Source organism: Camellia sinensis, chromosome 4 (assembly GCF_055761805.1).
Source record: "Camellia sinensis isolate YWXY chromosome 4, ASM5576180v1, whole genome shotgun sequence".
NCBI lineage: Eukaryota > Viridiplantae > Streptophyta > Magnoliopsida > Ericales > Theaceae > Camellia > Camellia sinensis.
The window spans coordinates 102,473,661-102,498,028 of record NC_138964.1 but is presented as its reverse complement, the minus strand read 5'-3'; the positions used below and the strand labels follow the sequence as shown (position 1 = coordinate 102,498,028).

Sequence of the window (24,368 nt, the reverse complement as noted above, 5' to 3'; positions counted from 1 at the left end):
TATTGTATGGAATGGAAGCTGTTCTGCCAATTGAAATTGAAGTACCGTCACTCAGAATCATGGCCGAGTGTTAGCTAACAGAGGCGAATTGGCAACAAAGCAGGTTTGAAGAATTGATGTTGTTTGATAAGAGGAGATTGAAGGCATTGTATCATATCCAAGGCTACCAGAATAGAATTGCTAGGGCTTTCAACAAGAAAGTTAAGTCTAGGAATCTCAAAGAAGGAGATATGGTGCTCAAAAAAAATCGAGCCCCATCCATGACCCTAGGGGCAAGTTCAGACCCAATTGGACTGATCCTTACATCATCAAATCTATCTGGTCAGGAGGAACGATTATCCTTATGGATCTAGATGGCCTAGAGTTCTCGCAGCCGATCAACATGGACAAGTTGAAGAAATACTATCCCTGAGAGGCTGGCTAGGCCAAAAACCTGAAAGGGCAACCTAAGCAAAAGTTAGAGCATGAAAAATTAAAAATAAAGAAAAACTGAGCTCGCAAGGTTGAAAACCCGAAAGGGCAGCTTTGGCAAAAGTTAGATCACAAAAGGAGAGTGTTAATACTCGAGTGAACCCGACCCGAACTACGTAAGGCCTAATTCTCATCTTTAGGATACATAGGCAACTTCATCCTGAAGTTCAGCTATAACCATCTCCACCTCAACCGTCCTGTCCATTTGTTTGATTAGGCCATCTTTGTCTATCGTCTTCTAGCTTAGTCAAGTTACCACCATTCAATAAAAAGGCCAGTTGTACTATGAAGCGGTGAATGCAGTTCTGCACAGTTATGATTTTCTGATTTGCGGTTGTATATCTTAAGGGTCGATTCCGTGTGTGTTAGGTAGTGACCGTTTCCAAAAATCATTTTGAAAAGTTTTAATAAATTGGTTTTTCTCAAAATTTTACCCTTTTATAACTTAGACCATTTTAGACCAAAACGGAAAAAATTCAGTGCTCACAACTTTAATTATATCGATTTCACACAGGTACATTCTCCAATTTTTGATTAAACCAAAGTTGTTTTTACATCATAAAAACTTGAAAAGAAAAGACAAAACAATAAACTAGGGGCATAGATAAGTCAAATGGTTCTATGTCTTTTGCTTGTACTCGTGGAAGACTCTGTAGCTAAAGATGGCACAACCTGTTCCTCGTCCTCGAGCCAAGCAAAGCACTTGCCAGAAAGGGCGTAATTGAAGGTAGGGACAGGGGCCAGAATCTCTCTCGTCCTCCAAGCAGTGAGGTAACAAGGCAAGTGTGAACCACGAACAGGAAATGGAACTGGGTATTCCACCCCTTCCTCCGAACAAGTTTGATCGTGTCCAAACTAGTGTCTGAACCAAAATAGGAAATAGAATACCCAGTGCATGAGGCCAATCAACTATATACTCGACTATCAAGACATGATGTAGCTCATCTCAATCAAGTTAAGCCAGGGGCAACACCAAACGATGTCAGCCGCAGATCTGCTGCACATCCAGTCACACCACCATCCCTCTGAAGGGAAATCCACTAGCCACTGGTGAAAGAAGTAGGCTCTAGCCGAACATGCAAGACAAGGGTCCACCACTTTCAACTTATCCGTCAACTACACCTGGGAAGGGATAGAAAATAAGATAGATTAAAGAATAGAGAGGTGTGTTGAGGAAAAAGTAAGAAAAGGGCATCAAGTGAAAACAGAGAGTGATTGCTGAGTGATGCGAGAAATCATAAATGAGAAAGGATGGGAAACAATACCTAGAGAAGCAGTGGGCTCCCTACAAATCAAGTAGTCTCTCACCGATGGAAAATGTCTAAACCCATCAAGGTTTTAGCCAATGCCAAACCCATGCAACTCTTACCCTCTTTCAAACATTGGGTTACTTCGATTAACCTAATGCTCGTTCCATCGTAACTAGGGGCAAGTAGGAAGGGCTCAAGTAAGCATAAGCAAAGGGCATATTGGCGATAGCTTCACCAGAGAAGATCACTCCTATATCCAATAACCGAAAAGCGATGAATCAAATCAAGAATATCTACCTCCCCGTCGTGGGCTAGAGATCGAGCCTCATGCAAAGTAAGCCCACACGTCAGTTCCAAAGCCCGTGCATGGCTAAAGCAAGGCTGGGGCATAATTTCCTCATCACGCCCAGACTCCATCAAAGCTTGAAATTCTTCAAGTGTAGTGAAAATTTCTTGGGCCCCAAAGCGCAATATGTGTGTAATTGGGTTCCAACATCAAACTGCAACATCGAGGAATGGAAAACAAAGCGAAGTACGGCTCAAAGGAAAAAGAGCATTTATGCCAAAACCGCAAAAATTCACTTTTTTCGAGCCATCAAAAGTGGCTATCCAGTCTTGAAGCCTATTATTGAGTAAAATCTCTATCTTGAGAGCAAAATATCAAAGACTTGCTATTCTACCAGAAAAACAGCATGGGAGCACCTTTTGTAGAATTTGAGAAGAAATAGTGCATAACAACTGGATTGCACTGACCGACATCTTTTTTAGACCCGGTCGTTTCTTATTGGGGCTCGATTGTGCCCTTTTTGGCCTAGTTGTGTCTCAATGTGTGGCCAGAACAACAATGCTTGCAAAAAGGGTCAGCTTTGGTGAGGCATCTTGTTGTTTTGTTTTGAGTCTACTTTTGGTCCGTACAAGTGTTTTGTAGTGTTTTTGGGTTGTTTTCATTTCATTTTTCTGTTATCGAGTTGTGTTTTTCATTTTGTTTGATTGTAGGTTATTATTCGATTCAAATAAATTCAAGAGCAAGCGTTCACAATTAAAGTCTTGTGCAAGGTTATCATGCAAGAGTTTCGCCATCCATCGCATGTTATGCAAGGGAAATCATCCACAACTTCTTTTTCATAAACTAGTGGGTCCAACCTCGATCACTGTTTTACAAAACCAAAAGCAAAAGAAAAGTCTTCAAAAAACAAAACATACAGGTTTATTTGAAGCTACATAGGTCCTAACTACAAAGCAAAAGAAAACAAATGTAAAAATCAACCTACCCTGGCCCTCTTCATCCTCGGTCGTAGGGAAAATGCGTCACTGTCATCACTAGCGCTGTTGGATTGGATGTCGGCATCATTCCCCTATTCTTCAGAGGTTGTGTACTCATCGAAAGTAACCTCAAAAGAAGGTGAGTGTTGTCTCACTCTACCTCTCCCACAACCAACCCATCATCTACCTCTCATCGGGCCCCGTCTCGCTCTCCTTCTTCCAGCTGGAGAAGGTCCTACAGGTGCAGCTAGCTCCAGCTCAAGCTAAAAAGAGTACAGATATTAGAATAGATGCAACAGGATTATGGACAAGTTTGTAACAACTATGGACAGAGTATACCTCGATCCCGTGAGTGACTAGAGCAATTTGTCTCCTCCGTACCATGAGAAGCAGTCGGTCAACCGTTTGAAGGAGGTCATCAACATACCCTACAGACACCTACAAAAAAAGAGAAAGGATTTGAGAATGTGGAATAAAGTGATAAAGCACAATGGGTAGGAATATAGGGGAAGTATGTACTTACTCGACGCCGGGAGCAACCACTAACCTGCAATCTCTCTCCTCAATGGGCTCAAGGGGGATCTTCTCAATCACCCTGTCAGGTCGCATATATACCACCTCTGTCGGTATCTCAAGAAGCTCCAGAACGGGAGCAGCAGCAGGAACACCTTTAGCGGCAACAGCAGCAGCCTTATGAAGTGCACAGACCACACCCCTAGTAAGAGGGGCCATAACCTGAGTCTGTAAGAAGGCAATGAAGTCACTAGCCCTGTGGTACCAATCACCATCCTCTCTCTGCATAAGGTAATCAATCAGGGACCCTTCGTGGAGATCATCAGCTATCCTCATGCTTGAAGCGAGGGATATGGAACATCAGATTGGCTTTCCCTCGAGTATGATGGACGAACCTCTCTTTCAAGTAATAAGCCCTGCCAAAAGGGCCCTCGAACAAAATCCTCTTAGTGGAGGTATGCTATGCAGCAACATAGGTCGTCCTGGATGCTTGAGGAATGCTTGCCTAGGGGTGCCAGTCAATCTGCGAGTGGAAGATGCAAGTCAAGTGTTAGATATCAGGGATTGAACAGGAGTACAGAAACAGTGGAAACAGTAAAGGATAAAAGCTAGTATCAGATTTTGTTACCCTCTCCGTGGTGACAGTGTCAAAGAAGTGATAGAAGTAAGAAAAGTCACGGTCAGCATGTCATCGATGCTCAAATCGAGAGTTGTAGTACCGAGAGCAGGGTACAGACAACTCGATCGGTCGCATTGGGACTGGGGCTAAGGAAGTGAAGTATGTGTAAACCCACATCTACAAAAAGGAAACCAAGTGAACAAATGAAGTAGATATAAAAAGAAAAGGCAAAGCAAAAAAGCATGGTTGGTAGCAAAATAGAAAATGAGGTGTAGAGATGTACCTCACACGCTCTCTAGTAGCCACCAAATGAATTTTCAGCTGGATATAGAGCTCATATAAAAATATAAGGTGGCCAGGCTAGCGCCACCCCAGTCGTACTCCACCACTCGTGGTAGATGCACCAGTGCTCCCAGGATGTATAGTCGCACGGTATTTTCCCTATTCACAAACAGAGTAGTACCGAAGAGATACATAAGGAATTCATGGGTATACTGAGCAATCTCATCAGGAGTCGCTGGCTGAAGGCCAGATAAGTGGTCCAAGAACCAGCTGTAGCGTACCATTCCGTGGCCAGCCGTACCTGGGATCGCCCCGAGAAGATGAAGCTATGCAACACTCCACTGTGTCATGTCAGGATCAAATAGGATCGGGTTACCAACCCTTACCCGCAAACCTGTGAGCATTGAAAAGTCGTACAAGGTCAAAGTCATCTCCCCGATCGATGAGAAGTGGAAAGAGTTGGTACTGTCCCACCACCTCTCCACTAGGGCCCCGTATAGTAGTGGCTCGGCCCTCATCTGTATAAGTCCTGAGTAGAAAGGCCTAAAGCCAGCGGCGTCAACTAGTGTGCGAACCTCTGTATGGAGCCTCTCATACCAATGCCAAGCGCCCGAAATAGATCTGTAACCGTCTATCCTCCTGGCTATCACTTGTAGTATGGGAATGTTATCAGTATTCGCAGTAAAGGACAATAAAAGATTTTCTTATGAGATTCAAAATATGTTCGAAACCAAGAAAAGGTTGCTTACCATGGAGGCATTCGCAGATAAGTGCTCTATAGGCTCTCGCAGTAGGACATCCTCATCAATCCCTAGGATAAGGCCCTCGAATCTCATAATATCACCACGGGACAAGGCGTGTGTGCGTGGCTGGTAGGTGGCCGCATCAAATGGTCTATCAGCCAAGGGAAGCAACTCAGGGTCAAGTACAGAAGGGAGAATGTCCTCAGCCTCCATGTCCCCACTAAGAACGGCTCTGATATCCGCGGCATGGTCCAAAATGGGGATCTCATCACTAGCCATAGAGGGAAAATGAGGAAATGTGAAGAAAAGTGAGTGGGTGGGTGAGATTGAGTGAAAAAACCTAAAAACCTAAACCCTAGAAGAGAGAAAAGAAAGAGATAAAGGGAAAAAACAAGAGAAGGTGTGTAAAACCCAAACAACTATGTGAGAATCCATGAAAAATCAAGAGAAAACCCAAAACTCAACCAAAACAAAGTTTGATCAGTTCAAAATATAGAAGAGTGAAAGGGTTTTAAGGAAAAAAATTTCAAGGGTGGTTGGGTAACGCAAAGAGAGGAAAAATTTAGAGAGGAGAACGCTAGAGAGAGAAAGAGAGGGTTTTTAGACCTTGGGTGTGTACAAAGGAAGGGTTCGTTTGTGTTTAATTAGCCACAGGTTGTGGTCTTCTCGAATTACCCCTTTGCCACTGTCGCGACCTGGTCGTGCTTCATTTAGGCCCGGTCGGCTCCAAATGCAGCACAGTTTTAGTTGTTTTGTTTGTTTCACTGAATGGGTGAGCCACAGTTCAAAATCAAAAAAAATTGAAAAACAAAGTAAAAGAAAAGGACAGCAAAAGAAAACAGGAAAAAGAAAAAGAAGAGAAGAATAGAGAAGAATAGAAAGCAAAGTGGAAAAACAGAAAGCAAAATGGAAAAACAGAAAGCAAAATGGAAAAAAAACTAGAGTCAAAAGAAGAAAAAACAAGACAAAGAAGAAAACGAAAAATAGAGAGAAGAAAAGAAAACAGGAAAAAGAAAAAGAAAGAGTAAAAGAGGAGAATGAAAGAAAAGGAAAAGGATTTTGTTATTTTGTTGTTTTGTTTCATAATTTGTTCTGGAGATTGCGTTCATTTCTTTTCTCATTTTTTTTAGGTTTATTCGAGCATCATTTTAATCGTTTTGATTTGTGCATTTTTTTATTTTTATTTTTTTTTGGATTGTCAAATTCACGTTCAAATCTTCATCGAAATTTGCGTTTTAACTTTGCACCTTGAATTGGATTATCCCCGTGAGCTTCATTCTCCGAGGCCTTCCTTGCTTTATCGAGTTCTGAAATTTGTTTTCTCTTTCGTTGATTTAATTTCCACCTTTCGTGTGAGACGTGTTAGGTTGTGATTTTCCTCGGTTAAAAACATCAGGTGCGCCTAGTGTTCACACCATCTTTCCTTCTTTCACGTGAGTCACGTTAGGTTGTGATTTTCCTCGATTGAAAACATCAGGTGCGCCTGGTGTTCACACCATCTGTCCTCCTTTCGTGTGAGACGTGTTAGGTAGTTGATTTTCCTCGGTTAAAAACATCAGGTGCGCTTGGTGTTCACACTATCTTTACTTCTTTCGCATGAGACGTGTTAGGCAATTGATTTTCCTCGGTTAAAAACATCAAGTACGCCTGGTGTTCACACCATCTTTCCTTCTTTCGCATAAGATGCCTTAGATAGTTGATTTTTCTCGATTAAAAAAAAAGGGAGGGTTGGTGTTCGCACCATCTTTCCTCCTTTCACGTGAGATGAGCTCAGAATTGATTCACTCGGTTAAAAACATTAGGTGTGCCTAGTGTTCACATGATCTTTCCTCCTTTCGCGTGAGATACGTTAGACAGTTGATTTTCCTAGGTTAAAAACATCAGGTGCGCCTGGTATTCACACCATCTTTCCTCTTTTCGTGTGAGACGTGTTAGGTTGTAGGTTTCATTCAGTTAAAAATGTCAAGTGTGCCTGTTTTTCACATCACCGTCCACCTTCTCTGTGTGAGACGTCGTTTTGCATGGAGTCTTTTTTTTTCCTCTCTACGTGAGATGTAGTTTGGCTTACATTTTCTTACATCCTTTCTACGTGAGACGTAGTTTGGCTTACATTTTCTTACATCCTTTCTACGTGAGACGTAGTTTGGTTTTTTATCTCTCGTTTTCCTTTCACGTGAGACGTGCTAGAATTGTTGTTTGCTTACTTTTCTTGTCTTCCTTTCACATGAGATGTGTTAGAATTGTTGTTTGCTTACTTTTTCTGTGTGAAACATGGTTGGATTTATTGTGATTTAAGCCTGCGGTTTTTTCATTCTTTTGTCATCATCTTGTCCTATTTATCATCCCATTGCATTGTTTTGCATGCTCATGAGTTTTCAAAAGTAGCCAGTTTCGCGCAGCGTGTAAACCCAATTTTCAAAATGCATCACATTTTATGTGTCATTGTGTATTCTGCCCTTGAACTACGCAAATTTGATTCCTTGCAAAGGGATACGTAGGCAACCATCGGGTTCAACCAATTGTATTTTCATTTGTTTCCATGTATAAGTCTTACGGCTTCATCAAATGGGTCATCTTTGGACTTTGACATTAACTCACATCATTTCATAACTCTGAGCTCTGTCAAAGAGGGGTAACTGTAGACCCCCCATTTTTGACTGCTCACAAGACTTGGGTACTTTATTCTGAGTACTCGATGATGAACGTTACATTTTGTCAATGGTTTGAATTCTCAACGAAGGAATCCGAATTCGAGCTCTAAACAATCCTAACCCTCTATACCCACATTGTTTTTATCTCAGAAATCCATTTTTGAGCACTGTGTCAACCTACACTGAGCCTGAAACAGAGGAACAGATAGATCACATTGGGGCCTAGCTGTGCTTTTTGGGCGAGAAACATTGTTCAGGGCGGGAATCTGCCAGCTATCTATTTTTGAAGATATTTATGACCTATTTGGCTCAAATTCTATAAATACGAGCTGATGCCTCTGTATTGAGGGTTAGAAAATTTTCAAAGAACTGAAACATCTTTAAGAGCTCTTTCTTCCTTTGCAAGCTATCTTTGAGCTAGCCTATCATCCTTGAACTATACACACACATCATATACACCCTTAAAGCTGAACCTTGGAGCCTTGGTTAAGCCTTGAGAACCATAATTTAACCTTGAGAGTGCTCTAGGATCAAGTTTGGTTTACAACCAAAGCTTGCTCCCTTCAAGAGGTATAAGTTTGCCACATTTTTCCTTACTTTCATTTCAATCTTTTCCTATCTTTTTCTTGAGTTTTTATATTGTTTTGGATCCATTCCAAGTGCTGAAACTTGGGGTTAAAGAGCTACCAAATGTAGAGAAGTTTAACACCCTTTTTTACACCTTATCCCATAGCTCATACCCCCTTGTTTTCCCACTCTTTTCTTTGGCTTACATGCTGATTTTCAGAGTTTAAAAGGGCTAGAAAATATGGTTTAGAAGTCCTAAACGTGGAGGGGTTAGCCACCTCTCCTTGGTCTTGCTTACTAGTTTTGTGTCTCTTTGTTCTTACCTATCTTTTTGTGCTCTTTAAACATACTTTTAGCTACCGTTTTTTCCCCCCCACATTTTAGGGTTGTTTAGGACTATTTTAATTCATTTAATTAGTTTATGCTTTGAATACTTTGTTTGTTGTGTTGTAAGTCCTCATGGCTTCGGTTGTTTAGGCCTTAGACATCGAGTCATTTTAGTTGATAGCCTTATTTACCTTTCTTTCATGTAAAGAGTCCCACTTTTTGTAATAATCAACTTTGCATAATCATCTCTGCACCCTCCCTCTTTTCTTGATTTTTCTCATTTGAGAGTTATTTCAAACGAGTGTTGTTTAAGCTTGAGAAAGAGACTCTTCCATGCTTAATGATTTAATCTCTTCGGAGGTTCATTACCAAGGCATAAAATCTCTCTCATGCCAAGAACAACTTCTTACTTGACACTTCCCCCCTTTTAGTGGACTTAACTCTCATTTTTTTGGACAAAATGATTAAGTAATGGAAAGGTATGTTAAAAAAAGGTTAATAATATCTGCTTAAAATTGGATCAACCGACATAAAGAAGATTAATAACATTGGTTGGATTTGGTCGGACGTTATACTGAATCCATCGCTTCTAGATTCATCACATGCTAACTTGTGATGTTTTGAAGAATCTTGAGGCGTGTTTACCTCCCTCTTTGAACTAACTTCATAATAGGAGGGAGGGATGGTGTGTCTTTCATTACATTCATAAAGTTATGTCCAATTGTGTCCAAAACCATCAAGTAATCAACTTGCGCCTATTCATGGTTTCATAATCAAATTCGTTTTTCTCTTGAGCTTCACCATAATAGAGGAGCAAAAGGGACAAACATGGTTCATAGCTGCTCTGTTTGCACTGTTTTCACCTCAGAGCACAAAACATTTTTCTATAAGAAAATAGGGCACGGCCAGACTTGTTTGGACCCAGCTGGGCCTCACTGGGGCCAGTCAGGCTCCAATGATTGGTAAACAAAGTGCTTCTAGCAGAAACAGAGGACAATGGCTGAGGTTGAAATAGAGCAGATTCCAAGAGGGCAGACAGAGCAGTTTTTGAAAACCGTCTTCATCGACGCGCATACAATCCTTGTGCATTTTTTTTTTATTGTTGTTGTTTATATTATTGTTATTGTTATTGTTATTCATATTCTTGTTGTCATACCTTTGTTGTAATAAATTAGATAGTTAGTTATTCGCTCATTTATCATTCATTTGGTATTGTAATAGTTAGTTTAATTCAGACATTCAGACATTCGGACCCTCTTGCATATGGGCAAATATGTAATAATTGTGTATGTCTTCCAACCCCTGTTCTTTCTCTCTTTTATTTATCTACTTATAATGTTAGCGTCATGTTTTACATTTTTTCATGTCATTACCATGCCTAATTTCCATTTTTTACGCATTTGCTTCGGTGCAGCATTCTAACTTTATGGTTGTCCCTTTATTATTAGAGTACATGCTTCACTACATGACATCAAATCAATTGATATGCTATGTTAAAAACCGAACCCTATAATTACAATTTGTATGTGTTGCATTAGACACTTGCATATTAGAGCATGCATTTTTCTATTCGGCTTGCCTTGGAGTACTAGGTAAGCATTCATTACTTTAGTATTTTGCATGAGTGTTTGTATTGTCATACCAAGTATGTTTTTCATGAGGCTAAGTGCTTAAATGATATACCTATTTAAATATCGGTGGATGAAAGCTTTTTTACTTAAAATGGAATAATTTGATTAATGTACATACGAGCTCGCTTTTTCAAGTGACATGCATTCAAAACACTCTTTCAAAACAAACATAAAATCAAGGCATTCCAAATTTTGTGAATTGATCTATACTTTTGTGCATCACCTAATAAAAGATAGCATAATAAATCGGGACAAGGGCATATAATGAAAATAAAAATCACATCATGATTAGTAGAGGCAGATCCTTGATCGGGTGAGTGGGGTGCTCAATTCATGACATTCCCCTCTCATACCTAAGTTCCCAAGCCAAGACACTATGGTGATGATGGACTAACGGCCTTAATGGCACGAGTCACAAATTTTCTAAATTTTTCAAAAATGTTTAGGTGACAACTCTAAAATTTAACAATGTTGTCCATTTTTGGCATTTTTATTCAAATCGATTTTTCAAAAAATTTGTCAGATTTAGACTCATTTGTGTTTATCTATTTCACATTGTACTTGTAAAATCAGATTCTGGAACCACGGGAGTCTAAACTGCAGGGCTAATTGTATCCGAAAGGAGCACAAAAAGAAAGCTACAAATGGACATGATCATCATGCCGAGAAGACATTGGTTCTTAATGAATCCATGATGCCAAACCCTAACACAGGAAGCAGTGTGCCAAAAAGGTTAAAATCAGTTAACAGCAGAGCGCTAGGGTGATCTAAGGAGGATTTATGTAACCTCCTTCCAAAAAAGAACAACACGGTCGAGGTTACTTCACTAAATGTGTTGAAGACCCCGTTCTCAAAGGAGTTGGAAGTGTTTAAGGCTCCGAAGAGGTTTTCCATTCCAAAGTTTCACACATATGATGATAAATTAGATCCTAACTTCCATATTGGTCTTTATCTTAATGCAATGTCATTATGGTGTGGATAGGATCCACTTCTTCGTAAGATGTTCCAGGTAACATTGGGGGACGTAACATCAGATTGGTTTTTGAAGTTACCAACAGGCTTAGTGAAGAATTGGGATGGTCTTGTCGAAATGTTCATTACTCGGTTTATTACCAATAGTATTCAAACTTTGAGGGTTGATTCATTGTTGTCTATGAAGATGGATATTAATGACGGCCTGAGAGCCTATGTCAAGAGGTATTGCAAGGTTTACAACCAAATTCCAGGTTGTAACTAGGAACTTGCCATTGTTTCATTTAAGAACAGCCTAGAAGTTGACATGGCATTATTCGCTTCTCGAACTTCCTTTCGATTATCCCCATTGTCATGCTCATCTTATCCGTCAAGTTTGACGCACTCTCCTTCTTCACTATACAAGTTGTCTCCAACCCATGGGTCTTGCTTGTTGTGTACAACGTTGGCCATCTATTCTGACTAAGTTCCCACAGACAGTGTCAAATTGTAGGTGTTGAATTTTGACCTCTCAACTAAATCGGATATCTTCGCCGACCGTAGAGCACGTATGAGAATAGAGAAGCCCAACACCTATACACAGATAGAAACAAGACCGGTGGCTCGTCCACCAAGGGCACTCTACGATCACGTCAATAACCTATCTCTCAAAGATATCGGCTAAACAAATAACTCTCAAGTTAAAGTATACCTTAGACCTACGGAGGTACCTACCTTTTATAATCATCAGTGCCCTCCTCCCTTAGAAGTCTCACCTCATAAATCTCTTAACCTTTCTAGGATATCACTTATCAATGACTCCCCCAATTTGGAATAGGATTAACTCTGTCAAGAGTCCTGACCTATCCAAACAAATATTCTTACATCATCTAGTACTCTATGTCCTCATCTGAATATCTCAGACTCAAGTGCGAGATCACTACACCTCGGCAAACTAGGATCATCCACATGGCATCTCAGCTAATAACCTAGGCTACGTAGATGACTCAAAACTATGTCCCCACAAGAATAAAACTCCATTTGAAGCTTGGAATGAAAGGAAGCCATCGGTGAATCACTTGAGGGTGTTTTGTTGCATTTCTTGTGCTCATGTCCTAAAAGAAGTGAATCACAAGCTTGATGAGACTTCTAAAAAATGCATCTTTGTGGGTTATAGTTCAAAATCTAAAGGCTATAGACTCTATAGTTTGGACAAGAAGAAGGTGGTTATATCTAGAGATGTTCTCTTTGATGAGAATGCATGTTTGATTGAAGGAAAAGATAGTTCAAAATCAAGGCATTGCTTCCAATGAAAATTCATAAAGTCAACAAGTAGAAGATGTTGAAGCATTTGGATCTCCACAAAGATTGTCACCTATTGTTAGTTCACTATCTTCTCCAACTTCAAGTTCAAGTTCTTCATATCAAAGTTCTACTTCAAGAAGAATGAGGAATCTTATGCAATATGCAATTTATGCATTATTGAACCAAAGAAATTTGAAGAGGCAATTAAAGATGAGATATGGAAGAAAGCTATGGAAGATGAAATTCATGTGATTGAGAAGAACAAGACTTGGGACTTAGTGGAGAAATCGGAAGAAAAAGAAATCATTGGTATGAAGTGGATTGTTAAACAAAGTTCAACCTGGATGGATGGCTCTATTCAAAAGAGCAAAGTAAGATCAAAGATTAGGTTGCGGACATTTTCACCAAAGCTTTACCAATGGACGAGTTTGAATTTCTTAGAGAAATGTTGGGTGCCACACAATATATTAGTAAAGGGGAGTGTTAAACTTAATGTGATACATTGAATACATTAGATTCATAGCATTCTTTGTATTCTGTAATTAGTTTTTAGATACATTGTCTACATTCTTTATGTACCTAGTTATTTGAAAAGTTTGTGTAGGTTCATAGATCTTGTTCGTGGAACTTGCTTATGGTTCATAAATCTAGTTCATGTAACATATTTATGACCATCAATATATAAGGTTGTAAGCCTATTGACAGATATATCAAATACAAGTCCAATAAAAAATCAATACAATTTGCAAATAATATTTCCTCCTTAAGAAAGTTTCTATCAAAAGCTAACAGGGAGAGCAGGTGATGAAGAAAGAACAGGTGAAGAGGCAGCCATGGCATGTCCTTGTTGCTCTGATACCATGTAGAATATAATGAAAACTCAAACTCAGTAGGTTGTATATTAGGCTGTATACAAAATATTACAATCAGTTAATTACAAGTGGAAAACATATTCACAAATTGACAATAACAGCTATACACAAACTATGGAGACTATCTTGGAATGGAGAGAATCATGGGATTAAAGATGATTGACTTCCTTCTTAAAAAAATTATTCTCTCAACTATTTTACACAAAGATTTTGTTTTTCACCAAAGTCATGCAGCATATAATATATAGGCAAGTGACCTAACATCCCCAGTTCTCCTGTACAGGATTCAGAGGGGAACTGCAACTACTGACAAAACTACCTCTTCTAGTTGGAAATGATAATAAGGATAGTGATGATGATGAGCCCCTCGAAGCTTTCTTTGATATAGTGGGCTTGGGAAGAGTGTATGATTTGTAGCTGTCTAAGCCACCTCCATAGCTCTTGGATGCCTTCATTAATTTCCTTCTGAAAGGGGTTTCTTTCTTTGGGAGATCTTCTATGCTTGTCACCATTGACAGAGATGCATAAGATTGAGACTTACCCTTATAAAACTTAGAAAGTCCCCTCCTGCATACCATTCCAAAGTTGTATTACTCTATGAATTTTGCAAACAAGTGCTCCAAAGTACTTATTAACAAATTTAAAATAGTTATACATTTATTTATAAATTTATATACTGTAAAAAATGCATTATTATTTTAAATTTTGTTAATCACTACTCTAATAAGTAATACTCATTAACAATAAACTTTGATGTGCAAAATTGACCTATGCATCTAGATAAATATTAACAAAAAATTAAGTTTTGTTTGTGATTAAAGCATGTAGGGAGTTTTTAAGTGCATCAGAATATAACCCATTTAAAATAAATAAAATAGAATAAAAGTAAAACTTGTGATCCGTGTAATTTTTTTGTTGTGACAATTTGAATTTTGTAATTTTAATTATATAAATTTTTCCTTTTAATTTTTAACATTGTGTCAATTTAGATAACATCTATTAAAAAGTTGGACATAAATTAAATGTAAAATGATCAATTTAAAAGAATTAAATTATTTTAAGTTGAGAAGAATGATTAGAATACCTTACCTTTGGATTTCAGTCTAATTTTTAAATGATTATTATCAATAAAAATAAATTGACATAATATAAAAAATTAAATCATAAAATTGATGCAATTAAAATTATAAGTAGCAAATTGGCCTAAGAGCAAGCTATTAATACTACCGGTGCAAAAAATGAAAAATAAAAATAAAAAAGAACCTTTTCTAGTTCTCATCCATTTCTTTCAAGACAAACCACTTTAAGAATTGGTAAGGATAACGAGTTCATGGTGGATAATGGGTTTCAAGTCAATTAAACAAGAATTAGAATTACAGAAGAGCCTTGTCAATAAAGGAGACTTGAAATGCAAGTGATCTAAAAGTTTGAAATGAAAGCAAATGTTTGCAAAAGGTTTTATAGTTTTAAATCTTTCTAAGACACCATTCTTTCTGATATAACATAAATCCTACAAGATATATACAGTTACTTGATGGGTAGCTGGGCCATGAGCTCTGATAAATCATATAAAGGTTCGGTGGAGCACGAGGAGGATGATAAATTTGAAGTAGATGATGAAGATACATCATCTGCCATGTCTGATGATGATGATCCATTTGAAACCGTTGGATCTTCAAAGGAGGATGTGGATGATGTAGTAGTAGTGTAGGTGTCATCATCTTCACCATTCATGATTGTCCAGTGATCTTCATGTTTCGCATCACCAGCATATAGAGAGCATGGACTTTTAGGCATTTGCTTTTTGCCTTCACCCATTGATATGGTATATATATCAAGTGGAAGAAGAAGAAGAAGAAGAAAGGATGAAGGAGGTGGTTACTCAAAAAAGTTACCCTATATATCATACAAACATGAGCTTGGGACCATTTTGAGGGAGCAGATATATAAATATATATATATATATATATACATGCATGAGTATATGTGGATTAGGTTTAAGTTGCTTTAGGGAAATGAATTTCTCATGACAGATGGAAAAATAGGTTTTTCATGATTTCGAGGCCTAATGATGACACATATGCAGAAAATAAAAGTGGACTTGTGGAACTAATTTCAAAAAGTAACACTACATAAATAATAAATAATTATTCAGAAAATTAATATAAAATGAGTGTTAATTTTAACGTTTTGAAACAAAATATCTATCAATTTTTTTAAAATTGTTTAACAACATCCCATCACATCATTCTAATTATAATTTGGACAATGATTGGTGGCCATAAATTTTGTGGCTCAAATAGCTGAAAATGTCAAAACGACGTCGTTTTGAGTACAAAACAACTTTAAAAATGTCAAAACGACGTCGTTTTGACATTTTCGGGCCATTTAAGCCACAGAATTTATGACCACCAAACATTTTCCTTATAATTTAGTGTAGAAATTGGCTTTGGTACCAGGTAATATAAATCATTTTATTAGGTGATTGAATTAAAGGAATGCAAGCACTTAGATACTTTGTTAAGGGTAAAGAGATTTTTTTTGGTAGGTACTAATCTAACAATTAACAATCAATATTTTCCGATTAAAAAAAAACATTTTATTAGCTAAAAAATTCATTTTGTTATTTAAAAAAATTAGATCATTTGACATACCTAATTTCTTCTAAAAATCCAACTTTGCCACTTTAAAAATCTATTAAAAAAAGTCCCCAAAAAATAGGAATATGGAAAATAAATTTTTTACACATCAACTTTTTTATTAACTTTTTTTTTTAGCAAATAAAGGAGATTTTTAATTAACTGACAAAAAAAATTTAATAAAAAATAGACTTTTGAATTTTGAATTGTGCAAGCAAATCAATAAGAGTATTGGTTCATAATACAGATGTCAACACTTGACCCCGGTTGCACGTGAAGCCATGAACTCGTTTGTTATCCTATCAATTCATTGTCCATGTTTTTTGGTTTTCATTACCTTATCTTTAGATTCGACATTATCTTCTCATATGGTTGAGTTCTTTGACTTTAGCAATTGTACTAGGCTACACTAATAAATAAAAGAGGATAAGCTCTATATATATCTTCTCGGAAGCCATCCATATCCCAGCCCCAATCTCACGCCCCACACAAAAACACACATACCATGTATGCATACATTTTTCTATTCCAATTTGTCAAGATTATGTCAAAAAAGTTGTTCTAGATGAGTAGAACTTGGAAAAGTTGAGAGGAATTGACTGAGGCACGTATGAGTGTATTCCTCTCCTTATATATATATATATATATATATATTAATTATGAAAAATTATATAAATAGTCTCTGTAGTTTACACGATATGTCAATTTAGTCTTTATAATTTTAATTTGCTCGATTTTACCTTTTAATTTAACAAATTATGTCATTTCAGTCTAATAAATAACGGTTATTAATTTAATTTAACGGAAAGTCAAACAATTTGTTAATTTAATCCCTGTATTTTTCATAATGTGTCAATTTAGTCTTTGTCAAAATCGAGAAAATTGAAACTACATGAACCAAATTGACACATTGTGTAAAGTACAGGGACTAAATTGACACACTGTTTGACCTTCCGTTATATTAACTTAACAATCGTTATTTATTAGACTAAAATGACACAATTCGTTAAATTAAAGGATAAAATTGAACAAATTAAAATTATAAAGACCAAATTAACCTATCGTGTAAATTAGAAATTATCTATATAATTTATCCTATTAATTATTACGTATATCTTTCCCTACCTACCTTAGCTTAGAAAGTCACATGAAACTAGATTTCATTTCTTGCAACCAAATATTAAACAAAATTTAGAATGGAACACGTGTAGGTGTAGATCACTTCATGCAGTGTGAAATCAATTTTCTTGATATTCTGGTAGGTAATGTTTTTAGCAAACTGGTAGGGGTGCACTTGTGTTGCAATAGTAAATTTCACATATTATTTTATATTTTTACACTAATGTTTAAACATTAAAAATTTAAAGTAGATCAAAATCAATCACATAAAATAATTATAATCTATATCACATAATCGAACCTATTATTATTAAATATATAATTTACCAGTGGTACTACATACACCAATTAATGTACACACTGGTATACCAACTAGTGCTATGCCATTATTTTCTTTTTTTGGTCAGCAAAATAAAACTTTATTAATAAAACCAAACAAAGAATGACAGAGTATATCAAAAGAGGAGAGTGCAAAAACATCACAGTAAACCATCAAGATCCCAACTGGGTTGGCATCAGGATGAACACCAAATCATCTGCTAGCACAAACTCTGAGCTCCAAGTTAGTGAGAAACCAACATATAGAGCAAAAGCAAAACACAATCAACAAACAGACACCAACAGCTACACAAAACACCACTACCCATCAATTAGCAACACCAGCTTCTCAACCCAGCAATCACCAAAACAGCAACAACCAGCAACCAATTCGCCCAACAAACAACAACAGCAGCAGCAACAACAATATACATCAGCACCATCAGACAGCAAACAAACCAGCAAACAAATTGCCCACCAATAGCAGCACCAACAACAATATATAGCAACATCAGCAGCTATACACCACCATAACCAGCAACAACTAGCCAACAAAACATCCAGCAAGCAGTAGCAACAGCAACAATATGTAACAACACCAGCAACTATGCACCATCCTAACAACAGCACCAGAATTTCAACTAAAAACAGAGCTCTTGATCGGCTGCAAATTGTTCACAAGTTCATGAATTGCGTACTCACACTTGGGGAAGTGAGGTTTTGACCACATGATAATCTGAACTTTAACTAAATCACACAACTCCCCCAGATGGGGCTGAACCCCATTAAATACACTCATTTATTGCTTTCGATAAGGACCATCTGAGAGCACACGGGATAGATTTCCACAACATCCCAGGAAATTTCTTGTACTTAAAGCTAGCCCATCAACATAGCAACCCCTCAACTGAACCAGGCAGTACCCACTAAAGACCCCACCAACCTATCATATGTGACCATAATCTCCACACCACTGGGCACCACATCCTCACATGATTCAAAGACTCCCCTTCAGATTTACAAAACACACATAAAGTACTAGCATCCTCACTAATCACCCAATCCGTTGTAAAAAAAATCTGCTGATTTAATTCTCCCCTTCCAGGCTGGCCAACCAAAAAATTGTGCTTTTGGAGAAGAAACATTTTTCCAAATAATAGACAGGGCAGCTGAGACAGCTCTAACCTCTTGTCTATTATAGACTAAAGCCACACTAAACTGCCCAGAAGGAAGTGCTCGCCATTTAAGGCAATCATCAACATTGGTTAAAACAATCGGAGTAGTATTAAGTTTTGAAATGAGTGCGCCCACCTCAGCCATCTCCCATTCCCTTAAAGGTCTTCTAAATTGGAAACACCACTCTACAAAAGCACCCCTTTGAATCAAATTTCTCGCAATAAAACATCACTATTTGTAACCAATTCAAACAATCTGGAAAAAGTCCCTTTGAAGCATTGATTATCCAGCCACTTGTCCTCCTAAAACCCAATCGTATTCCCATTTCCAATAACAAAGTCCACATTTGAAAAATAGAAGTTCCTGAGATGGGAGTTGCAATCTACTACACCAAGAATGTCACACCAGACCCTTGATAATCTGATTGAAGTTCCTCAACCTAGTCTGCTAAAGTTTTTCTACACATACCTTAAAATTTCCTTTCTTCCACCTGCTGAGTGCACAAACCACAGACAGCACACATACAATTCTCTCTCTCTGTGGTTTCATCAGAGCCCTTCATCAAACTCATCTTCAACTTGTTCACGTCCTCCAACGCTGCTTCTGATAATTGTTTGTTCTCTATCACCGCAGTCCCGGTCTCAGGTAAGGAGCTGTCTTTCGAGAAAGCAATCGTCAATGATCCAAGGGGTGATTGGGTAAAAAGAATAGAACCACCATCGGTATAGGTTCCAACTGCTTTCCACTAGGCAACACAATGTTCTGTAACCTTCTCTGAGTATTGTTGCCCTGTTAATGGCAAGATCATAGTCACCTGTGTGAACTTCTCAAAGGGACCGGAAACGATATCCCTGAAAAACTCGACGGAGTCCGTCAGCTCCTCTGTACTCTTGCCCTTCCATTTAACAGCAAGCGAGGGAATGGCGCTATCTTCGAGGTACACTCCGATGGCCGTGAACTTTATAAACTTCCCTTGGATTTCCAAACCCCTCTCTCCTGCGCCGCCGAGGAAGAAGGACTTGACCGTGCCCGGAGGTTTGACAGTGGGAGGGAGCTGCTTGTGGACCGACTCCCGCTGCTCTCCTCATGGCTTTCGATTGAGCAAGCATCTCATCATGATTCCGTTTCTCCAATATATCTCATCATAGTTCCACTTTACTACTTTGTTTCCTTTTTTTTAATTTATTTATTATTATTATTTTTTATATCTCTTCTTTTCAAACCGGCCGACACGCACATGCCTACATAGGCACTCATTCACCCCACTCCATTATCATATATTATAATATATTATACTACATACTCTCCACTCACAGATTCACACACCCACTATCTCTTACAATAAGTTTTCATTTGTTTTTCCACCTACTATATTTTAATATGTAACCATATACATATATATATATTGACTTCAATTTCTTTTTTTTTTTCTCTTTTCTATCTATCATATATATTATTCCTATTATTATTATTATTAAACAAAAAAAAAAAAAAAAAAAAAACCAAAGCCGAACAACCCATTGCAGGTTTTCACAACATCGTGGGCCACGCAACCTTTTTTCATTATTATTTCTTTGCAAAAAAAAAAAAAAAAAAAAAAACCAAACTCATTTTATTCATGTCGGGGCTCACCCCGATCACCATTTTACACCAAAAAAAAAAAAAAAAAAAAAAAAAAAACAACCACATCCACAGGCGGGATTTTTTCTTCTCTACTCTGCCGCAGGTCTCTTCTTCTTGCCTCCGTCCTGGACGGCCCTTGACGGTGATGTCTCCGTGTTTTCCACGCCGCCAAGCACGTTCACTCCCCCATACTCCTCCACTGCAGCATATGGAGGACCTCCAAATCGGAACATCACGGTGGCCTTCCGCTTCAGCTCCTTGTTTTCTGCCCTTAGCACGCTTATCTCTGCTCGCGCATCCTTATACATGCGTTGGAGCAGAGCCAGCTGGGAGTTTACATGTTGCACCTCATTTGTCCTACTCTGCAGCCGGTTCGACAAATTTGTGACCGCCGTCATGCTTTCCACACATGCCTTCAGAGTATACTGATTGGCCTCCACATCTGACAGCACCGCCATTTTTTGCTCCACCGACCGCATCGGAAAGTTCAACGGAGTAAACTCCGGGGCGCTTGGTTGAGTTTCCAGTGCCACCGCACCAGTTCTCTCTCTCGTTGACTCGTTGAGGTCAGGAAAGAGGGTGAGCAGCCCGCGGGAAGACGATGAAGCCATTTTCTCGGCACCAGAGTGTTACACAGTGTCTCTCTCAGAAATCTCTCTCAGAAAACAGAGTGTTACAGATTCTCTCTCAGAAACCTCTCTCAGAATATCTCTCGCCGTTTTTTCTCTGCCTCAGCCTCAGCCTCTGTCTTATAGCCGAGGCAGCCACGCGCATCGCGCGCCTTTTGACGCCGACAAACGGGCACGCCAACCAAGGCACTCACGTGCCTCGCCATGATGACTCCGGCACGCCTTTTGATAAAGTGGGCACGCCTTTTGATGGCACGCTTTTTGATAAAGTGGGCACGCCTTTTGATGGCACGCCTTTTGATAAAGTGGGCACGCTTTTTGATGGCACGCCTTTTGACAAAATTGGGCACACCTTTTGAGGGTGCGACTCTACAAGGGTCCGATAAGACTCTGTAAACTGTCCCGACATTGATTCCGGTTAGCTCCTTTATGGGTCCGACAAGACTCTGTAAACTGTCCCGACATAGATTCCGGTTAGTTTCTACAAGGGTCCGACAAGACTCTGTAAACTGTCCCGACATAGATTCCGGTTAGTTTCTACAAGGGTCCGACAAGACTCTGTAAACTGTCCCGACATTGATTCCGGTTAGTTTCTACAATGGTCCAGCAAGACTCCGTAAACTGTCACAACATTGTCTTCTACAACGGTCCGACATGACCCCATAAACTGTCTTCTACAACGGTCCGACATGACCCCATAAACTGTCTTCTACAACGGTCCGACATGACCCCATAAACTGTCTTCTACAAACGGTCCGACATGACCCCATAAACTGTCTTCTACAACGGTCCGACATGACCCCATAAACTGTCTTCGCCAACGGTCTGACACGACCATACAGTGTCTCCTATCCTTTTTTTTATTTTTATGTATTTTCTTGTTTTGTTACTCTCTCCAAACTCAAGTTGATTAGTTTCTCTCCTCCTTGAGTTTGCGGGGGGCTGTTAGAATTTCCCATCTTTACCTTCACCTACTCCACTACACACTCCACTTCACCTACCTCCACTTCACCACACACTCCACTTCACCTAACCCACTATCACCTCCACTACACCTACTACCACATTTTCTTCTATATATAGATTGTATAGGAATTGTAATTTAATCAATCTTGTAACACATATCAATCAAGAACAATCAATAATAATACATCAGTTATTTTTTTTCACCTACCAAAGCCAAAGTTTCCAAGCATTGAGAATAAGAAATCCCAGTTGACCGAATCATATGCTTTTTCAAAATCCAACTTAAGAATCACCCATTTCTTATGCAAGCACTTCCACCAATCCACAACTTCATTCGCAATCAACACCCCATCAAAAATATTCATTCCCTTCAAAAAATAAGATTGTGCCTCACTAACCACCATCGATATTACCCGTTTGAATATGTGGACAAGAACTTTAGATAAGATCTTGTATACTGCCCCAATGAGACTTATTGGTTGAAAATCGATAAGGCCCCTTGGACAATCTTTTTTTGGAACTAAAGTAACAAAGGAACTAGTAAGACACTTAGCCAATCTGTCATAACAATGGAAGTCATTGAAAAATTGAACCATCTCCACCTTAAACACCTTCCAACACTTTTGAAAACATGACAGATTAAATCCATCTGGCCCAGGCGCCTTATTCCCATCGAACTCCTCATATTTCAGTTTTAGAGAAGGCAACTTCCAACTCAACCTTATCGTTACTCCCAATTGATTTAAAGACTCCTCCAAGCTTAGGCCTGACCTTCCAAGTTTCTAAGAATAAACATCTGAAGTGTCTATAAACTTCTTCCTTAATAATCACTGGATCCTCAATCACATTTCCATTAATAGTCAATGAATTTAACGAATTCTTATTTTGATGACCAGATGTGATGGAATGAAAGAACTTGGTATTTTTATCCCCGTTCAATGTCCATAACAATCGCGACTTTTGAAGCCACAACCATTCCTTTCTGTTACTCCACTTTAGCACTTCCTCTCTAAGCTCCCTTCTTCTTACTAACTCACCATCATCAAGGTCTCTACTTTTAGCAATCGGATCCAGCTCATATAATTCATCCTCAGAGACTTTCAGCTTATGATTAACATCGCCAGACACTTCCATATTCCATTGCTTCAAAGATGCCTTGACTGCTTTTAATTTGGGAAAAATTTTATACCCAGCCCAACTTGATACCACTGTTTCCTCCCAGGCTTTCTTAACTATAGAGATGAACTGAGGATGCAAAACCCAAGCGTTAATGAACCTAAACGATCTTGGACCCCAATCTCTTGTATCCTCCATTAGAACCACTAGGCAATGACCAGAGACTCTTCTAGGAAACCCCCAAACTTTGAACTTAAACATTAACAACCACTTAGGGGACAGAAGGAACCTATCAATTTTGCTCCACTTTTCTCCCTCTGCAGCATTACACCAAATATACTTCCTTCCAAGCATATCCAATTCAGTAACCTCCATCCGATCAATGAAATCATTGAAATTCTTCATACCTCTCTCCCTTCTAGAACATCCTTTCCTTTCGCCAATATTCCTAATCTCGTTAAAATCCCCCCCTAGACACCAAGGAAAATGGAAATGGCCTTTAACCTTATGATGGACTCCCACACTAAACCCCTCCTAGAAACCTCATTTGGTGCATATACATTCATCAGCACATACAAAAAAGATGGAGCAATAGTACCTGACAACAAGATGAAATTCCGGTTGCAGCAACATCTTGACAATTCAAAAGCTGATGGCTTCCATATGCACAACAGGCCACCAGATGACCCATCTAAATCCACCACCACGAAGTCCATCTCCACCCCTAGCCATAATGACCACAGTAATTCCTCCGAAATTTCTGCTCTCTTGGTCTCCTGAAGAAACACCATATCCACTTTCCTTTCATTGAGCACCTCCTTTATCTTTCGACGTTTCCCAGCCTTCCCAAGCCCTCCAATATTCCATGTGAGCAAAATCATTGTAAACAATCTAACTCCCAAATCTCCAACTTCAGGTGTTTAGGGCCGATCCGCCCCCGCCCCCACCCCCTGAAGAACCCGATCTGCATCATTCATCTCTAATTCCACACATTTAACTAATAAATCCTCTTCACAGCCCTCACACTACATACCCGGTGCTTTACCAATCTGTATTGTCGCTTTCACATCCCTACGCATTAGACATCCGTGATTCTGAGATCAGCTGGATGATGACAGTACCACCATTGCTGCTCTACAAACCGCTCCTCTATTCCAGATTCCCATAGGAATTGGTCCCTTTTTTTCTTGCCAAACCATCACCTCTTGCCAACCTACGAATCCATTGCCAGAGACATTATCTTCCTTCCCCTTACTCTGCTCCTCTTTTTCTGACTGAGATCCTTTCCCCCAACAATCATAACACCCATAAGACTAAATGCTGGACCTAATCGAATC

At 38.8% G+C, this 24,368-nt stretch overlaps 2 protein-coding genes, 1 long non-coding RNA gene and 1 pseudogene across 3 annotated transcripts; all 4 read right to left on the bottom strand.

The window, feature by feature from the left end:
- Nucleotides 1–2,814: 2,814 nt before the first annotated feature.
- On the bottom strand, nucleotides 2,815–3,516 carry LOC114320843 (uncharacterized). Its single transcript, XR_014366779.1, has 2 exons — nucleotides 3,324–3,516; nucleotides 2,815–3,247 (listed from the first exon to the last, which is right to left on the bottom strand). It is a non-coding gene; the product is annotated as an uncharacterized LOC114320843 (long non-coding RNA).
- Nucleotides 3,517–13,443: 9,927 nt separating this feature from the next.
- LOC114320848 (uncharacterized) lies at nucleotides 13,444–15,393 on the bottom strand. Its single transcript, XM_028267927.2, has 2 exons — nucleotides 14,977–15,393; nucleotides 13,444–14,012 (listed from the first exon to the last, which is right to left on the bottom strand). The coding sequence occupies exons 1-2, from the start codon at nucleotides 15,261–15,263 to the stop codon at nucleotides 13,703–13,705; spliced, it is 597 nt and encodes a 198-aa protein (XP_028123728.2). The 5' UTR covers nucleotides 15,264–15,393; the 3' UTR covers nucleotides 13,444–13,702.
- Nucleotides 15,394–19,140: 3,747 nt separating this feature from the next.
- On the bottom strand, nucleotides 19,141–19,968 carry LOC145823932 (chalcone--flavanone isomerase pseudogene; annotated as a pseudogene).
- A 2,628-nt stretch (nucleotides 19,969–22,596) lies between these two features.
- On the bottom strand, nucleotides 22,597–23,912 carry LOC145823931 (uncharacterized). Its single transcript, XM_082923502.1, has 2 exons — nucleotides 23,630–23,912; nucleotides 22,597–23,501 (listed from the first exon to the last, which is right to left on the bottom strand). Exons 1-2 carry the CDS (start codon nucleotides 23,910–23,912, stop codon nucleotides 22,597–22,599), a joined length of 1,188 nt encoding a protein of 395 aa, XP_082779628.1.
- Between the last annotated feature and the right edge of the window lie 456 nt (nucleotides 23,913–24,368).